This window comes from Bolinopsis microptera, chromosome 7 (genome assembly GCF_026151205.1).
Source record: "Bolinopsis microptera isolate Bmic1 chromosome 7, MBARI_Bmic_1.0, whole genome shotgun sequence".
NCBI classification, from domain to species: domain Eukaryota; kingdom Metazoa; phylum Ctenophora; class Tentaculata; order Lobata; family Bolinopsidae; genus Bolinopsis; species Bolinopsis microptera.
Window position 1 is genome coordinate 5,581,832 of NC_087078.1, and position 17,773 is coordinate 5,599,604.

General features: G+C 36.3%; 1 protein-coding gene across 4 annotated transcripts in view; it reads right to left on the reverse strand.

Moving 5' to 3' along the window:
• Window positions 1-363: 363 nt before the first annotated feature.
• LOC134817747 (stromal interaction molecule 1-like) overlaps window positions 364-17,773 on the reverse strand; it is a 60,994-nt gene continuing 43,584 nt past the window's right edge. For 2 of the 4 annotated variants that reach the window (XM_063826998.1, XM_063826996.1), the window contains 6 exons: window positions 2,762-2,852; window positions 2,504-2,590; window positions 2,102-2,263; window positions 1,814-1,960; window positions 1,546-1,669; window positions 364-1,395 (listed from right to left, as the gene is read on the reverse strand). In XM_063826998.1, coding sequence (XP_063683068.1) covers window positions 1,178-1,395; window positions 1,546-1,669; window positions 1,814-1,960; window positions 2,102-2,263; window positions 2,504-2,590; window positions 2,762-2,852 — 829 coding nt within the window. In that variant the 3' untranslated portion in view covers window positions 364-1,177. Of the gene's footprint in view, window positions 1,670-1,813; window positions 1,961-2,101; window positions 2,264-2,503; window positions 2,591-2,761; window positions 2,853-17,773 lie in introns of all 4 variants that reach the window. The other 2 variants (XM_063826997.1, XM_063826995.1) reach the window with 1 other exon arrangement.

Consider the following 17,773-nt stretch of genomic DNA (forward strand, 5'->3'; position numbering starts at 1 on the left):
TTAATTTACGTTACGCGTTTATAGCTCATTATTTGTGCTATTTACAAACAATAAAGACGTTTCCATGGACAGATAATTATTTGCATACTCACAGGGATATTATAATTTATGAATATGTTGTATTAGCGCTATAGCGCTGTATATTACCAAACCTGGCCTTGCTATTCTGTTGCAAGTCTCGGAAGAAACCTTGGCATGTTATTCGTATCGTGATTATTACTTATTTTGTAAGATAAATGTTGTGACAATGAGAGTAGAATGATATTATGTCTGCTGTCATACTTGTCATAATCGCACTTCACTTATGTCGTTTTGAGCGCAAATTTGGATTATTGGGCGATTTTCAAAGAATAAATACAACGCTTTCTTAAAGATTGACAAACCAACAAATATCAATTTAAATTTCTGTACATAATCTCACAAATTATACAAATCAAGGAGCTTGTCGTTATTAGTTGGTCGACTTGATTAAGCGTTAAATAATTGAGAAAAATAACTCATTATGAACATCCTCAGTTCCGTTCATCATAAACAAATCTGCGACCTTTTTTAAATCAAGCATTGAACTGAACATTTTAATTTCCTAATTTAGATGTATATATAAATATATATATAGTTGGTTAGTGAGACAGGGGAAGAACTTTATACGATCACGTACTTTGTACCAAAAAACAATTGAATTAATTGACTTATACATAAACAGCTTCTGTAAACTACAACTATCAGCAATAAGCATGTCTTTTGAAGAAAGTAACTCCTAAATCTGCAAAGGCTACGAAACAGACTTATTCAATCAATATATTTTCAAAACTTAACAATAACATAATATCAACATAAAATCTGACGTCAAATCCCGAAACCCGGGCCACACTAAAGCAGTACTTGATGCGGTGGTAAAACGCACATTTTACTGTAGAAATCGAACAATTTTCTCAGACAATTTATCCTATCACTAAGCAGAGGAATTATAAGTTTCTCTTACATTATCTAGGGGTGCAGGTGAATGGACTGGATGCTGATTTCCGCAATAAAATGAGATGACTGTGATTAACCCTTTCAAAGAGCAAAATTTAAATAATATAACAGGGAAAATAACTTAAAGGCCCCTGGTTTCTTGCCAAGCTGTTTGGTGTACACTAAGCACAAGGCAAGGTAGCCAAGGTATGAGGATGGGGAATCAAATTTGGTCGGCTTGGTGGAGCAGATCCTGCCACTTCTGATCCGAATTTAGCCTGCTCTCTCTCACTAACCTCCACAGGTTCTTACCCTTTCTTCGTTTCTCAATGTGACTTGAATCGTCGCTATCAGTAGAGTCTTTGTGTCCGTTCACTCTGTTTTTCATCTTGGCTAGATCCTTGACAGCATTAGAGGAGGCAATTCTTGGGATTGATCCAGCTGGGGAAGTGAGATCAACAGATAAGTTTGGAGTGCTACCGTGTATCTTTGAAGACGAAAATTTAGGTTTTTCCCTGTTCTTGAGGCTTTGTGTTTGTTTGTGTGATCCGTTGTAGGTGGACAGTTTGGAAGGATTAGAGTTGGATCTACCGTATGTGCTGGGTTCAGGAGAGGAATTACTGTCCGATCCTGCTAACGAGATTGTGCTACCAAACTCCGCGTCATCGGATGCTGTAATGTTGAAGTTGCATAGACTCTCTATTCTCCGCCAACGCTGAAATTATAAAAATTATATGCTTGAATAGTGAATATATGATATATTGAGGGGATGTAACTCAGGCAAAATTCAGCACGCTAAGAATCAAGATATTAAATTATCCTGTCAACTTAAGGCACGCCACATACAAAAAGCACTTACCGATGAAAGTTCTTGAAGATCAGAAGTTGCCTCAATGAGAGCTGTTCGGGCGCTACAAATCCTGTTTTCAACAGCTTCCAGAGCATTCCCGTGTATCATCTTCAGCGAGCTTACTACCCCAGCGCGTTTCTTTTTCATCTTCAGGCCCTGAATAATGGAATATTTTTAGAAAATGAACTCAATTCAGGGTGTGAGATTGTGAACTTGTCTAATATTGGAAGCTACGAGCAAACAATTCCTGATCGCAAAAAAGACAGCGTCAAACAATTAAATTCTGGAAATTCTCACCCATTGCTTTGCTTCTTCCAACTGCTTGTCTGCTGCTGCCTTCTTAAAGTTGTACTGCTCCCTTTCTTTTCTATAAGTTGTCTTCAGATAAGACTGTAGTTCTCTGTTTACTGACGAGTTCTGACATTGTTTAGCTTCTGCGTTAAATAAAGCCAGTCGAACCTGGGACACATTATTGCTAAAACAAATCATTGGGATCGTTATAAAAACTTAAAAACTTTATTAAGCGTTATGGAACCGCAAATTTCGATAAAACGGTTCTAAAATTCATTCAGGAACGAAAATAGAGGTAACATCCTGAAATCCAGCTAAAGGCGGATGATGATTTCAAAGATAATGAATTAAACACCATGTTCAATAGGACAGTTACCTGAGCAGGATTTTAGAAAACTAAAAACTGACCTGTTCTAGCTCTTCCTCTGCCAGTCTAAGACGTTCTACTTCTGTTTTGGTTAGCTCTCGTTCTTTTGACAACCTCTCAGCTTCGTTCTGAGTGTAAAATATACGTTAGATTAAACTGTACTTTTCATTAAGGCATCCGATCTGATATTCTCAATGTAATAATTCCTAGATAAAATTACGGAATCACAGGCGAAAATTAAAGAGCTGGTTGACACTGTACTTGAAAGTATGAAGAATGGATATCATAATCGAACAAACTTTAGCTTGATTAATTTCAATCTTCAGCTTCTTTTCTAGGCTTTGTTTCTCTTTGACAACCGTTTCGTTTTTCTTTTCAGCCTCATGCAACCTGCAAAGCATCGAGTGTTAATTTTGGAACGCAAGTAACGTTGATATATTCGAAATATGTGTGTTTTAAATGACACACCAATTTTAACGGGAAACACGATAGAATATATGTGCAAAATTTACTCGGTATGTTCTGTACAATAATATGAGCTAATTTTAACACCTTTTTAGAACGAAGCACGATTTAACACCGCACCGATTTAACACCGCAATTCCAGTCGCAAGCCTGGGACCACTACTAGCATAGTCACAACATCTACAAAGCTGCCATATAGCCTGACTGACAATTTTCTCGACTGACTGACAATGTTTCTTCTTTTTCCCCATTTAGAATACAAAGATTAGTACATTTTAGCTTATGATTAATATTATATTTTTACCTATAGTTTACTTAGATTACGTCCGTATCATGGTATCAAGTACTGGTGGTCGGTTCTTCCGCCCCGTTGGATACATAATTGATAGCTTTTCTTGATATTGCTCTATAATTACATTTATATCTCTCCCGGCCATTGGTTCCGAGATTTGGTTGATCTTTGTTTTCTTGGGCGCCCTCCTTGAAGTCTTGTTGTTGTACATACATCTCCTGATTTATCCTGTATTTACCTGTTTATTTCATTTTCTGGCGTGAGCTGTCCGCCATGCTACGGTACGAGAAACAGCGGCAGTGCAAGATCCGGTTCTAAGAGATTTTTATGGTCGCGAAGAATCTCGCCAGGCTACACTGCGTCGGTGGGAGAACTATTTAGGTTCATGACATCTAACGCCCGCCCAATCATGGCAGCCCCATGACAATAGGTTGATGTCCGACCCGTTGTCCTTGGCCTATCTCGAGTCGTTGGGTCTAGGCGGAAACGCCGAAAGGGATGATGTTACCTTCTTGACTTAAACGTAATGGTAAATTTTTCTCAAAATCCTTGAATAAATGGGTAACCCCTAGTAATGTCTTTTCTAGCACTTTTAGATGTTGCAATGGTAGAGGTTGTCTCACTTGCAACAGTTTTAATCCTGTTAATACATTTAGGAGCAGTACTTTTAATAATGATTTTATCTTTGGACATACAAATTTTATATTTAATTGTAAAACTAATAATGTTATTTATGTTATTACCTGTTCTACCTGTAAAAAACAATATGTTGGAGAAACAACTCAACCACTTCATAAAAGAGTCAATGGCCACAGAAATTGTGTCAAAGCCAAATCATCCACATTTTTATATGAACATTTTAATATTCCTGGTCACGTCTTCTCAGATGCTTCCATACAGATTGTAGATTATGTTGATTCTGACATGTCCACCGATGTCAAAAATGATTTACTTCTCCTGGAGGATTACTGGATAGAGAAGCTTGGGACAGCATTCCCTCTTGGTCTTAATGACAAGAAGAAAGGAACGGGCAACATCTCCCAAGATCGGGTTATGAATTATTTTAGTGGACAGATTGCTCGATACAAACGTGGCAGAGGGAATGGAAAGAAGAAAGTTCAGCCTAAGAAGTCTCTGGATACCATAGAGTCTGATATTAACAGGCTGAAAGATAACATCTCTTCAGAACATTCCATATACAAAACATTAAAATGTTATAGCTTATCAGATTTAGACACTCTCTACTCTTTGAGTCAAAATAATTCAGGATTGATTTACAACGTATGTTCCTCTTTCTGTTCAACATTTTCCCCCAAATACCATCAGAACAAATCTGAATCCAGTAATAGAGAATTTATAATTGTTCCATTTAATTGCAAATTCATTGATAATCTTAACCTAAAATCTATTTTCTCTGACACCTCAGTCATTGATTTGCTTCCCATTTTGATTCAGTCTTTTACACCATTACAGATTTATTATGAGTATAATGATCCTATAAGTCTTTCTATTTGTAACTATGCTTCATTCTTAAAGAAACTTTCTATTTCTGATATTAAATCTATTTTAGGTAGTCCATGCGATTGTCACTCCTCCCCTTTCAATTATCCTCCTCATGGACATGTAGTTACTGGTAATTTAGATATTGTTGATAATGTTGAACTTATGGAAGTACTTTCCTACGGTTGTAAATACAGAATTCCCACATTTAAGTCTCCAGATGAGATATATATGTCAGTTACCGAAGCTGTCGATAAATTTATAAAATCAAAAAGTAGAAAGTACTGTCAAAAAGAAGTAAAGTTCAGCGATTGGAAGGAAAAAGTGTTATCAATAGTTTCCAATCGTATTGAATATTACAAGAAAAACTTTCCTGAAACATTTGAAATAAAAGAAAACACACTGGAAAAAGATGATGTTAAAAGAAGTCTTAAATTGCTGAAAAGTAAATACATTATTTGTAGTATCGACAAAGCTTCTGGTAATTTTTCATTTATTTGTAAAAAGTTTTATGTAAAAACTCTTGTCAATGAAATGGGTTTTGATCCTAATACTCTAGAATGTATAGGTAATGATACATATAAACCCTGTAGCGAAGACGAGACTCATTATGTCAATAAAATATCTGAGAGTCTAAAGGAGAGATTTAATGTACAAGTTGAAGATAAAAACTTGCGACTAGCACGCATCTTCTGGAACCCTAAGCTTCATAAGAACCCTTACAAGGCGAGGTTCATTGCAGGTGCCCGTTTTTGCGTTACGAAACAACTTAACGTCCAAGTTAACTGTTGTCTGAAACTTTTGAGGAAATACTTCAAGAAATACTGCGAGGCAATCTACAACAACAGCGGTATAAACATGTTTTGGAGCATAGATTCCTCAAGTGAATTCCTTGAAGCTATCAAAAATAGCGATGTTTATAATATACAAGTATATGATTTTACTACTCTTTATACCAGATTAGACTTGATTGAAGTAGAGAATATGATTAATGAAGTTGTTGATTTAATATTTTCAGACCGTAATAGATATATTTGTATTTCTAAAAGAGACAGTAATACATGTTTCTTTTCCAATAAAACCTATGATTGTCATGCCTGCTTTAGTCAAGATGACCTAAAAGAGGCTGTTAAATTTATTATTTATAACACTTATGTCGTCTTCGGTGGGATTGTATTCATACAAACCAAGGGTATTCCTATGGGCGGAAATTCAAGTTCCCCTATAGCTGATCTCACTGTTGGCAAAAAGGAATTTAATTATATGAAACGTTTACTTCAGGAAAAGAAAATGGGATTAGCAAAGATATTATCCAATAATAAACGATATGTTGACGATTTATCTATTATTAACTACCTTTACTTTCATAAATTGATTAAAGATATTTATCCTAATTCATTGGAGATGGAGCGAGCTGGTTCCAATAATAAAATCATTAACTACCTTGATTTAAATATTAATATTTCCACAGAAGGACTAGAAATATCAGTGTATAACAAAACTGATGATTTTAATTTTCATGTTGTATCCCTTACATTTCCTCACAGTAACATCCCAACCGAGGTTGGCTACAACGTTTTTTCAAGTCAAGTTCTTAGATATGGTAATGTTTGCACTAGATTGGATATCTTTACCTCCCATCTTCACAAAATATTCAAAATTCTAATTGATAGAGGATATAGCCGTGATAGACTGATTAAAGGCATTAAACGTTGTCTGAGGAAATATGATAACGTTTTCAGGAAGTTCGGTATTCTAGATGACCGTAACATTATTAAAGAACTCCCCTGATATCTTTTGATTTATTGAAACACGGGTACTAACTCTGCTAAACTGAACAAATTCTGAAACTTAGGTGAATAAGTGTACAACGTGCTAAACCGAAGTTCAGACTGACCAGTGAAAATGGGCGAGCGTACCAAGTGTCATTTTAATTAGAAGTTTTAGTCAGTGATTTATTATTGAAGCTTGTAATTACAATATCTAATGCTCCTATAAATACTTTAATTAATTGTTTGTCCCGTTATTCTTTTTCCTTCCTCTTTTCCTTGTCATCCCCTTTAGTTTTAAGATTCTTGCTATAAATGGCTACAGCTAACACTATTAATGCTAAGTACCAAACAACAAGTGGGAGGTGGATCGTTGGTACCATTAAATCGATTTAACACCGCAATTCCAGTCGCAAGCCTGGGACCACTACTAGCATAGTCACAACATCTACAAAGCTGCCATATAGCCTGACTGACAATTTTCTCGACTGACTGACAATGTTTCTTCTTTTTCCCCATTTAGAATACAAAGATTAGTACATTTTAGCTTATGATTAATATTATATTTTTACCTATAGTTTACTTAGATTCGGCACACTACGTGGACGTGTCCGATAAAGTTTATTGTAAAATATACGATACAATAAACGTAATTAACGCGCGCGAAAATAGAGACGCGCAACCATGCTGCTGAAAACGATTTGATTTAGTTTACATGTATTTAAAACTTCGCGCACTCCAACATTGACAAAGCAACTAACATCAAATTTTATGTTTAGATGTTTTACCGCTTCGTGAATGTGCAGTGAACGATGTGTACCGTGAGCGGCAAATCAAATATCATCTATCACAAATATTTATCACTGTGCAATTATCTTGGTGCTGAGAAGGCATCTGCTCATCTGTGCGCGTACTTACTACTTACTAGTTATATCGCTTAGTTAGCAATTGAGCATTAGCAAAACATTCAATTTGAATGATTCAAACAAACTATAATATGCAGTTGTTGAGAGAGAGAGAGAGAGAGAGATAGAGATAGAGAGAGAGAGAAAAAATAAACACTAACACACCTGGAGACAGTATAAGAGTTTGATGACTGCAACAAAGTTCCATTGAACGGATATTTAGTGATATGGGAGAAGGATAGAGATGGGCTCATAAGACATAAGCCTTATTTGCATAATTTAATCACATTATTACATTTTCATAATGCAACAACTAACCAACAGGTACAATTATACATCTCATTGTATTGTGTTCAACCTCTCCTAACAGAATACACACGATGTAACATAAGAAACGGTTCCAAAATCTATTTTGGTAACCCTTTCTCACGTAAATTTATTGTGTGTTTATTACGGATATATACTATAATACAGTTTACTTAGGCACATGTTTCTGTTATATACCTGTAATATAACTACAGTCTACAGTCTACGCCCACAACCTCTTTGTCCCCATTACAAAGAGAGAGAGAGAGAGAGAGAGAGAGAGAGAGAGAGAGAGAGAGAGAGAGAGAGAGAGAGAGAGAGAGAGAGAGAGAGAGAGAGAGAGAGAGAGAGAGAGAGAGAGAGAGAGAGAGAGAGAGAGAGAGAGAGAGAGAGAGAGAGAGAGAGAGAGAGAGAGAGAGAGAGAGAGAGAGAGAGAGAGAGAGAGAGAGAGAGAGAGAGAGAGAGAGAGAGAGAGAGAGAGAATATCACAGCAGGTGTCCCTGCCTTGCTCCGTTAGGGACACAGAGTGGAACAACCCCGTCTTTGGGGTGCCAGCACAATCAGGGGTGTAGAAGCAGATCAGGAAACAATCAGAACTATAGACACGTGACAATACCGGACATTGTTCAATACAACATGGGTTTTACGATCACTTCACTATTGTATAGCACACACAAGAGTAAACTACATTGCTCTTCATTTCAGTATCTTGCAACATGAACTATGGTAACATCTCTTACTGTGTTACCCCCTCTGTAACACTAGATTTGATGATCTAAGAAATAACGGTAAAAGGATTTCAAACTATTCCACACATTTATTCCCCAGTCTGTCTGTTCACGATTTACCGTGTCTTTGTATACCGTGTGTCTCCACAACCACAATTACTTTGTACTAAAGTAACGTAATAGTCTAGTAATAGAACAGTGAAGTAGATTCAATAACTACCGCCCACTTCTATACCCTCTAATCTTTATGCCATAACAGAGTATTGGTTGTTATCAAAGCTCCATCAATTTATCAGAATAGTAACGAAATGATTTGACCATATAAGGGCCTTCACAGCCAAGAGAGACATTATGTAGGTGGAGAGTAAAAGCTTTTTTAATATACTAGATTCGCTAAAAATGTACATTAGTAGTTCGACGCAAATCAACCGTATTATAATTTATCACGGCACACATTCTTCCGGATTGTTCCGCACTGTCCCGCTGTGGAGCGTATCTGAATTTTAGTGAATCTCTTCAAGTGTGGCAATGATGACGTCATTAATCAAGTAACAACTTATAAACTAAACTTCCGTGGGTAAACATATTATAATTAAACCGGTTCTTTGGTATTGATAACTGCAGAAGACTAAAGAGCTAAAGATGGTTGTCCAATTAATAAGAATTGTGAACACACTTAAAACCAACAGAGAAGTTAATATGTACATAATAAGATTCAGTTGATTCCTGTTGATGATCCTCAGCCCATGGTCAGGTTAGTAAGATGAACAGACTAAATTCTGGATTTAATGACAGAAACACCATGATTTACAAACATTCAGCCACGCCGTTGTTTATTCAAATGAGTAACAAAGAAACTAACGTTTAGCAGGCAAAATCCTAACTCAAGCAGACAAGTTTACAACATTTAGTCGAGGTACAATATACCCAAAAGAGACCTCTTCGCCACTTTCGGGTATTCAGCAAGCTTGGTAGGCTCATTTCAACGAAGAAACTTGAAGGGTTCTCTATCACGCGGTCTGTATTATGTTGTCATGTGGTCTGTATTATGTTTTAAAGCAAATCAACATGATTTGAAAAAGACTTGGAAACTGATAAACGGTTTACTAGGTAGGAAGAGATCAAACAGATTACTAGTTTTTCCTAATCAAGATGCAGCGCATAATTTTAATTATTATTTTGTTAATATTGCTAATGATCTTTTACTAAAAACGTATGGTGAAAATGCTAACGCGGATTTAACAGATTTTAATAAATATATGCCTGAGAGGAACATAAGCGAGCTATCGGATATTAATTTTTCAAGTGAAGAAATAAATAATATTATAAGTAAGCTTAATAATAGCAAGGGTACGTATTATTCTCCTAGGGTCCTCAAACTTTTAGCTACCACTTTAAGTCCTTTACTGGCTGATATTTTTAATAAATGTGCAAATGAAGGTTATTTTCCGAAAGAATTAAAAGCAGCAAAAATAATTCCTTTGTATAAGAATAAAGGATCTATTTCTGATATAAGCAATTATCGTCCTATTTCAATGTTACCTGTTTTTGCTAAGATTTTCGAGAAGTTAATACATAAAAACGTATCTGATTTCTTTAATAAGCACAATCTTTTCTGTGATAATCAGTTTGGTTTCCGCAGTAAGCACTCAACCTTTCATGCACTTGTTTCAGCAGTAGAAAATCTTCATGATGCTATCGATAATAAGAATTTTACATTAGGTATATTTATAGATTTTTCCAAAGCTTTCGATACAGTGCGGCATAATATCTTGTTAGAAAAGCTGGAGAACTATGGTATTCGAGGAAATGTCATTAAATTATTAAACAGTTATTTATCAGATCGGTTTCAGTATGTTAGCTATGGGGGATTCGAAAGTTGTCTCTTGAAAATAACCTGTGGTATTCCACAGGGGTCAGTGTTAGGCCCCCTGCTCTTCATTATTTTTATCAATGATTTGGCAAATATTTGTGAGCTAAATTTATCCTCTTTGCAGATGATTTAAACCTTTTTCTTCAAAATAAAGACCGAAATTTACTCTACAAAAATGCTAATGAGGTATTATCAAAGATTCACGACTATTGCTGCTTAAATAGGTTAATCATTAATTTTGAAAAATGCTGTTTTATGGAATTCGGAAGTAGTAAAGTTCCTAAGAATCAAAAGTTTGTTGGAATACTTAACAACCAGTTTAATCAAGTGAATAAGTGTAAATTTTTGGGAGTCATTATTAATTCTAATTTAACGTGGAATGATCATATTACCTATGTAATAACGCAAGTTTCAAAATCTTGCGGATCACTCTACTCCATAAGTTCTATAGTACCAGCCAAAGTGTTAAGACAAGTATATATTTCACTTGTTCAACCATATTTAATGTATTGTATACCACTGTGGGGTGCTGTTTTTCACCATCCTTTGCTGCAAAAACTGTTTGTGTTGCAGAAAAAATGTATTCGTATTGTGAGTAGAAAAACAATAAAGATTGATCACAAGTTTCAACATACGAAACCAATGTTCTTTCGTTTGAAATTATTAACCTTGTTTAACTTATTTACATACTTTACTGGATGTATTGCAATGAGGCTACTTAAAGAACAAATTCCTGTTGATGTTTATCGCCGGTTTAGCAAGTCAAGTAGATCATGCAGACTTCTATATCCTAAATTCTCAATGTCTAAGACCAAGAATAGTAATTTTGTTTTTAATGCATCCAAAATTTTAAATTATCTCCTTGATCATGATGTACCGTATCATATTTTGTCAATTTCACTATTTAAAAAGAGATTTAAGAACCATTTGCTTCATATACAAAACCTAGGGCTAAATGGGGATCATGGATGGCTACCATGTAATCACGATATCTTCTCGAATGTATCAATTTCATAAAATAAGTTAATTTCAACTAGGGAAATATAAATTGAAGTTAATGTTTTGGGGACGTTTGTGTGTTTTTTGTGTGTATTTTATTGTGAGTATTTAAAACAAGATGGGGACTATAATTGTAACGGTTTAAGTGTATACGTCTTTATTAATGTTGCCTCCGATTTCACTACACTGACAACATTCACTTTTTATTTTTTGTGTTATTTTTTACTTGAGATCTCATATCATAAAATTTTACCATCGCGATACGGGTATTAATTTACCTCCCAGCGGTGAGACACCGCTTCCCTCCATCGCCATGTTTGAAGCTCTCCCATCATCTGTTCTACTTCAGAGGGAAGTGATTTATTTTATATTTTAAAATTGTTATTATTCCAGTATAACAAATAAATTTTCTAATCGTGTAAAATCGTGTAAATTATGTCACGTGTTCTGTATTATGTTGTCACGTGACGGTATTAAACACGTCGCAAGGGGATTACAGTGGGGCGCACTGTCTATAATCTTATCTTTGGGCTCTCAGTATTTATACAAAACATCCAGGCAGCGTATTAAGTGAGGTATTAGCAACTGAACGCCTCATATTACCTCGCTCCCCGTCCATTCCACACGCTTGTTTCACGAGAATCACCCGCATTAATATGAACTCATAGATCCATTTTAGCACGGGCTCGCGTCCCTTTAAACATGATATGATCTCGTGCAGAGAGCTCAAGTACACCTTTAGTATTCTATCACACATAAAAATATACGCATGGCAAGTAGACCGCTTCGTTCACGTGGGGTGGCTTGATGTTGGTACTTGTCAAACCTAACATCTGATGTGGCTGGTAGTCATCTATCTAAAACCATCCAGTCCCTATCAGTAGTTACCAGCAACATGTCAATGACAGAACGAGGAGGGTAACAATCCCTCGGCCTCCCCCACACTAAGATACTTTGGTCCCAGAGTCCCAGGTGGTGGTGATTTCTTTTAGTATAATTGCTATCCTTTAAAGGTTTAAAAAAAATACGCTGTCTTTCTGACTAACGTCAACACGTGATCGTTGGTCTAAGCGCAATGTGGCTAATGGACAGTGGACACACGAACTAATGTCAGCTTTGTTCAAGAAGACGTTAAAATTGTCTTTAGTCTCACTTTTAGCTTTTATACAGAGCGCTCAGTGGACAAAATATTTTACTGGTTTTGAAGTGAGTGTTGACTGCGTATTCATAATATTATAAAGGATTGTTTTAAATCTTTGTTGTTCGCAGTTTGTTTGTCGCAGTTTCTAATCATTGTTGTTTTGTAAACGGTCGCGGTTGTGATGAAAAAATTGATCGATTAATTAAAGATATCGCAATTCCTACAATTATCTATGTACTTATAATCCGACGCAAGGCAAGAAATAGACGAGCAAACTTTATTTCCACTAAAAGGGAACCCTGTAAGGAATCCTGTGCTTTGGTAGGTATGAAGATATTTAATGGCCCTATTAACAAATCAAAAGTTTATGGGTTGTAAAGTTTGCTGCCCACGATGTTTTTAAAGAAACTGTACGACACTTGCAAGAATAATTGCAACTCACGTAACGAATCTATGCACAGTTTTCCCATGTAAAGGTATAAGATTGGGCGAGGCTGACTTGTGACATCAGAGCGGGCAAATGGCTCAGATTATAGCTCTGTCGGTCAGTCCATCTTAAAAGCAACCACTCCCCTAAAGACTGCCCTCTGTAAATGCGTCACTGAATGCTATATTATAATTATGGTTCTAAGAAATAATAGGGTGAACAATGAAATAACGTGATTTCCTCTCATATTCCAGCTAGGGTTCTGAATTCTCTGTTTTTCAGGTCCACTTGCAAGGCGTCTGTTTTATTGCTACTCTAGCTGAGTAGACGGTTGATCACAAACTTATTTCAACAAGTTTCAACATGGTTTGGTTATTGGTATATTCTGCTGAAGTTAAATCAAATGCCTCAAAAACTAATTAATTCAGTAATATGTCAGTGTGGCTTGCCCCTGCCCCCTTGTTCTCGTATCCGACTTGAAAACTGTTTGGGACTAGAAGAAATATTTCGAGAATAGGTTCTAAAAACAATTTTACGACATCTAATATCCAGATATCTTCGCCAATTTGGCTAAGATTTAAATCAGCTGTGACAAACTGGTAAAAAATCGTATCGCCGAAAGAACCAACTCTCTAGCGTACGTGTAACGCGTGTTATTGCAATAATAAGCTGTGGCCTCGTGACGTCACTAAGTCCCTCAGCGCGCGCTTGCATAGCGTAATACATTGCAAATGTTTATCATCGTCAATAAAACACGTGTAACTCTCTCGAATTTTAGAATTATGACTATTTCCCTAGTTCTCCAAAATCCTTATAGTTTTGGCTAGCACCCTAACTAAAGGAATAGCTGATTAGATGTACAGTGCTCACGTCAGGATTTTAAACAGTGACATAAGTTCTTGAACAGTGGCGGGTGAATGTACGGTTAGAAAGTTTCTGCTATTACAAGTTATGTCATATGTGATAATTTTGGATTGTTTTCATTGCTTCTTACACACGCAGGGAGACTGTACCGATTATATTTCCCCAGTCCATTAAACTGGATTTGTTTTGTTTAAAATTGATCTGCCCAGAAAGCGTACGAATATTCGTGTAATGGTTGTGTGGCAAGCAGTTCTGCTGTTGTGTGACTGTTTTGCAGTCGGGATATCAACAGGTAAGGGACCAGAATTAATTCGATTCACCGTTAAAATTAATGAAAATTCCGGAGAATGGTTGCTTGTGTGTAATTAAGGTTACTTTGAGGGGGGGGGGGGCTTACTTACGTCAAAATGTTAGCGCAATTTCTACAGAGTCATTCTATTGAGGGTTATTACTTCGCAAGATCATTAGACTTATTCAGATTTCAGAAGCATTAAGACTCTCAACAAACTTGTAATCTACATTTCAGTCGAATCAGGTCAAGAACTGATTGTCGACAGATCGGAATCATTCAATCATTATAACAGATATGTAGCGGCTAATGCACATGACGGGGACTACAACACTTTATACAGTGTTAAAGATGGTGAAGTGGCTGGAAACTTTCTGAAGTTGTATCTCACGCAGCAGTACAATATCGGACAAGTTAAGATGACCGTCAGAAAAGACTGCTGTAAAGAGAGAATTGTGAATACAGAGGTGTTCGTTTATTCTACTTTGCAAGGAGAGCAAATAGTCATGAGCTGCGGTAAAATTACCGGTGAGCAGTCGAGGTTTCTCGATAATTTGGAGATAATTACTTTCTGAACTTGTTTGGCCTATTTTTTTTTTGGCCCGGAGTATGCTCTAGGAATAAGAAGCATCCCATCATTTTTATACAAATTTGTATTATTATCACAGCGGAGAGACCCCCTGGTAACAAAGATATTGAGGCACGGACATATACTCTGGACTGTGATGGGGCGATAGGAGATATGGTGTATTTGACAGACACGGATTACAAACTTGCTGAAGGCCACAATTTTGTGGAAGTTAAGATTTATGGTCTTGGTAAGCGATACATCATAAATAAATAAATAAGGTACATAAAAGCTCAAATATACTAGCAGAAACCCGTGTTTGTCAAGATAAAATAATATTTATTTATTTTGTGCTTTTGACACCACTTGGGGGTACAAATTTCAGGACCTAAAGTTCTTATTTCTTGGCCAATTTTTATTTCTTCATACTTTACTGGTCAAAAGACAATAAAAACATTCGAATCAACCAAAAAAGTTTCGATGGTATAGGAACGGTTTTCGTTAAAAGTTGCGTTAAAGTTGATTTCGTGGTGTCAGTAAAACGGTAACAGATATATCATATCGTCTCGCTTTATATATACTAGTAGGAACCACCCGTCTAACCCTTAAGTGGAGTCAAACCTCAAGAGACTAAAATAATTATTACCTATTTAATTCGCGTTTTTGACACCACGTCTTTGGGGTCCAAATTTTGGGCACTAAAATTCATATTCCTTGGCCAATTTTTTATTTTTTCGTGCTGATTTAAAGGCCATTAAAGCATTTGAACCTGTCAAAAAAGTTTAAGTTGTATTATATATATATATCTTTTACGGTTATTGAGGAAAGTCGTGTTACAGTTGATGCCGTGGTGTCAGTAAAATGGTACGGATAAATATATTATATACATATACGTATATATCACCTCACTTTATATATGGGTAATATATAATATGTATATACTATATATTATATATTATACAAAATGAAACGACCGGTTGAGTCAGACAAATGTTTCAATCATGATACAAAACCATGATATCATCAGTGACAACTGAGGTATAGGAACTAAAATCAAAATTACAAAGCTAAAAATTAACATAAACATTCACTCGTGAAACAATACTAGGGGTTAGATATATGAGTCATTAGATTATAAAAGGAATTTCCGTTTATGGCGGCATTTTGTGAGGATTTCCGTCCTGGAGTTAAGTAAGTGTGGGTCAGAGGATCGAAGTAAGATTTCTAATTTCTCAGACGTGCACAGATCGCAGCTGTTCTGGCCGGCTCTGTATCCGTGTCCACGTCTGATTATTTTCCATTCGATCCTGAATTCTAACCCACGGTCTTTGAAGGACCAGATCTTCTCCGACAGTTTGGTTCTATTTCGGTACCGCTCCAGGCGAAATGATGACGTGTGCCCGTTGTACCGGTCCTTGAATGTGCCCTCCGTCATTCCGATGTAATGGTGCTTCTCATTTTCCGTACGGAGGGTCGCCATGTATACCACAGACTTCGATAGGCACTTTCCGTCTAATGGGCAGGAGTTCCTGGAGCGGCAGTTGCACTGCCGTGTGGTGGGTTCCTGGGTTTCCTGGTGCTGACGAAGCAACTGCTTGTTCCGGGATTTTATGAGGCATTCCATGTTTTTCATACAGCTGTATGAGACTTTTACACTGTTCCGGTTCAAGACGCCAACCACAATTATTATATATTATATATATTTATTGCATCCTTTTTTCAAGTTAACAATAACTGTACTACTTTCAATCAGAGTCATTAGAGTCATTTCTTCGTCTCGTGAATTTAGTGATAGCTAATTTAGTTATAATTGAGAACAAGATAGTCGCTCATACAACTAACATATCATCTGCTTCAGAGCTTTGTCCTGCTGGAAGTTACAATGGAGAAGGGACATGTGGTCCCTGTGCAGACGGTACTATCAGCACAGCTGGGTCTACAAATTGTGCGGCTTGTCAGGAGGGGACTCAGGCGAATATAGCAAATACTGTATGTGGTGAGTATTTTTGAAATATTCCTGCAATTCATAACTTGGAGTGCGAATACTTGTTTGATATTTATATTTTACCTGCCATAAACTAAGAAATAAATAACCATGTTCCAGAGCCCTGTGGAGATGGACAGTACAGAAGTTTGGACATAACTAAATGTGCTACATGTGAGGACGGGTTTGTACCAAACTCTGCTAAATCCGCTTGTGGTGAGTCAGAAATATTCAAAATATTCAAGGATTTTATGATTTATCGGTCGGAGAGTTCTAATTTTTGCCTCAATTTCATGTTCAATAAATTACAAGGATTTAGGATTCACATCGTCAAGCCCAATGACTCCAACACGGGACAGCCATGCTGTTAGTTGAGTTGCCATGGTACTTTGATTAGAAATTTGCACTTGCAATTTCATCTGAATGACAAATTAAATATCAAATTAAATATCTCTATTTTATACAATATTCAGATGAGTGCAAAGAAGGAACATACAGGAGCTCAGGAATGGCAAATTGTGCGAGCTGTGATGTTGGAAAAATACCAAACTCTGATAAAACTGCTTGTGGTGAGTTACTTATTCAGTGCAGAAGAATATTTTCTTTTCATGAATTTATATTTAGTGATAGCTCATACAATTGACATAATATATCAGAATCTGTTTCAATTTGAGTTAATATATATTCATTCAGCTTAACATTAACAGTCGTTGTGAAAACAATCAAAAACCCAATCAACCTTCTTCTAACCCCAGTCACCTGCGAAGCTGGAAAGTATCGAACACAGAGTATGTTAACTTGTGAAGTTTGTCCAGTGAACAAATACAGTTCACAACCTGGGTCAGCATACTGTTCAACCTGCCCACTAGGAAAAGTTTCAAACACAGACAGGACTTCTTGTGGTGAGAAACTTTTTTATTCTGTTTTTTTAAAACAATTTAGTCCATCTTTGATTACTTGCTTCTAATTTGAAAAATAAAGACAAACAGTGATATTGAATTATTCACCTGTTTTCAAAATTTACATTTCCGTAAATTAATATTATTTTAGATGTTTGCCCTGCTGGAACGTACAAGAGCTCAGGAATGAACTCATGTGATCCCTGTGCAAACGGTGCTATCAGTACAGCTGGGTCTAGAGAGTGTTCTGCTTGTCGAGTGGGGACTCAGGCGAATATAGCAAAAACTGAATGTGGTGAGTT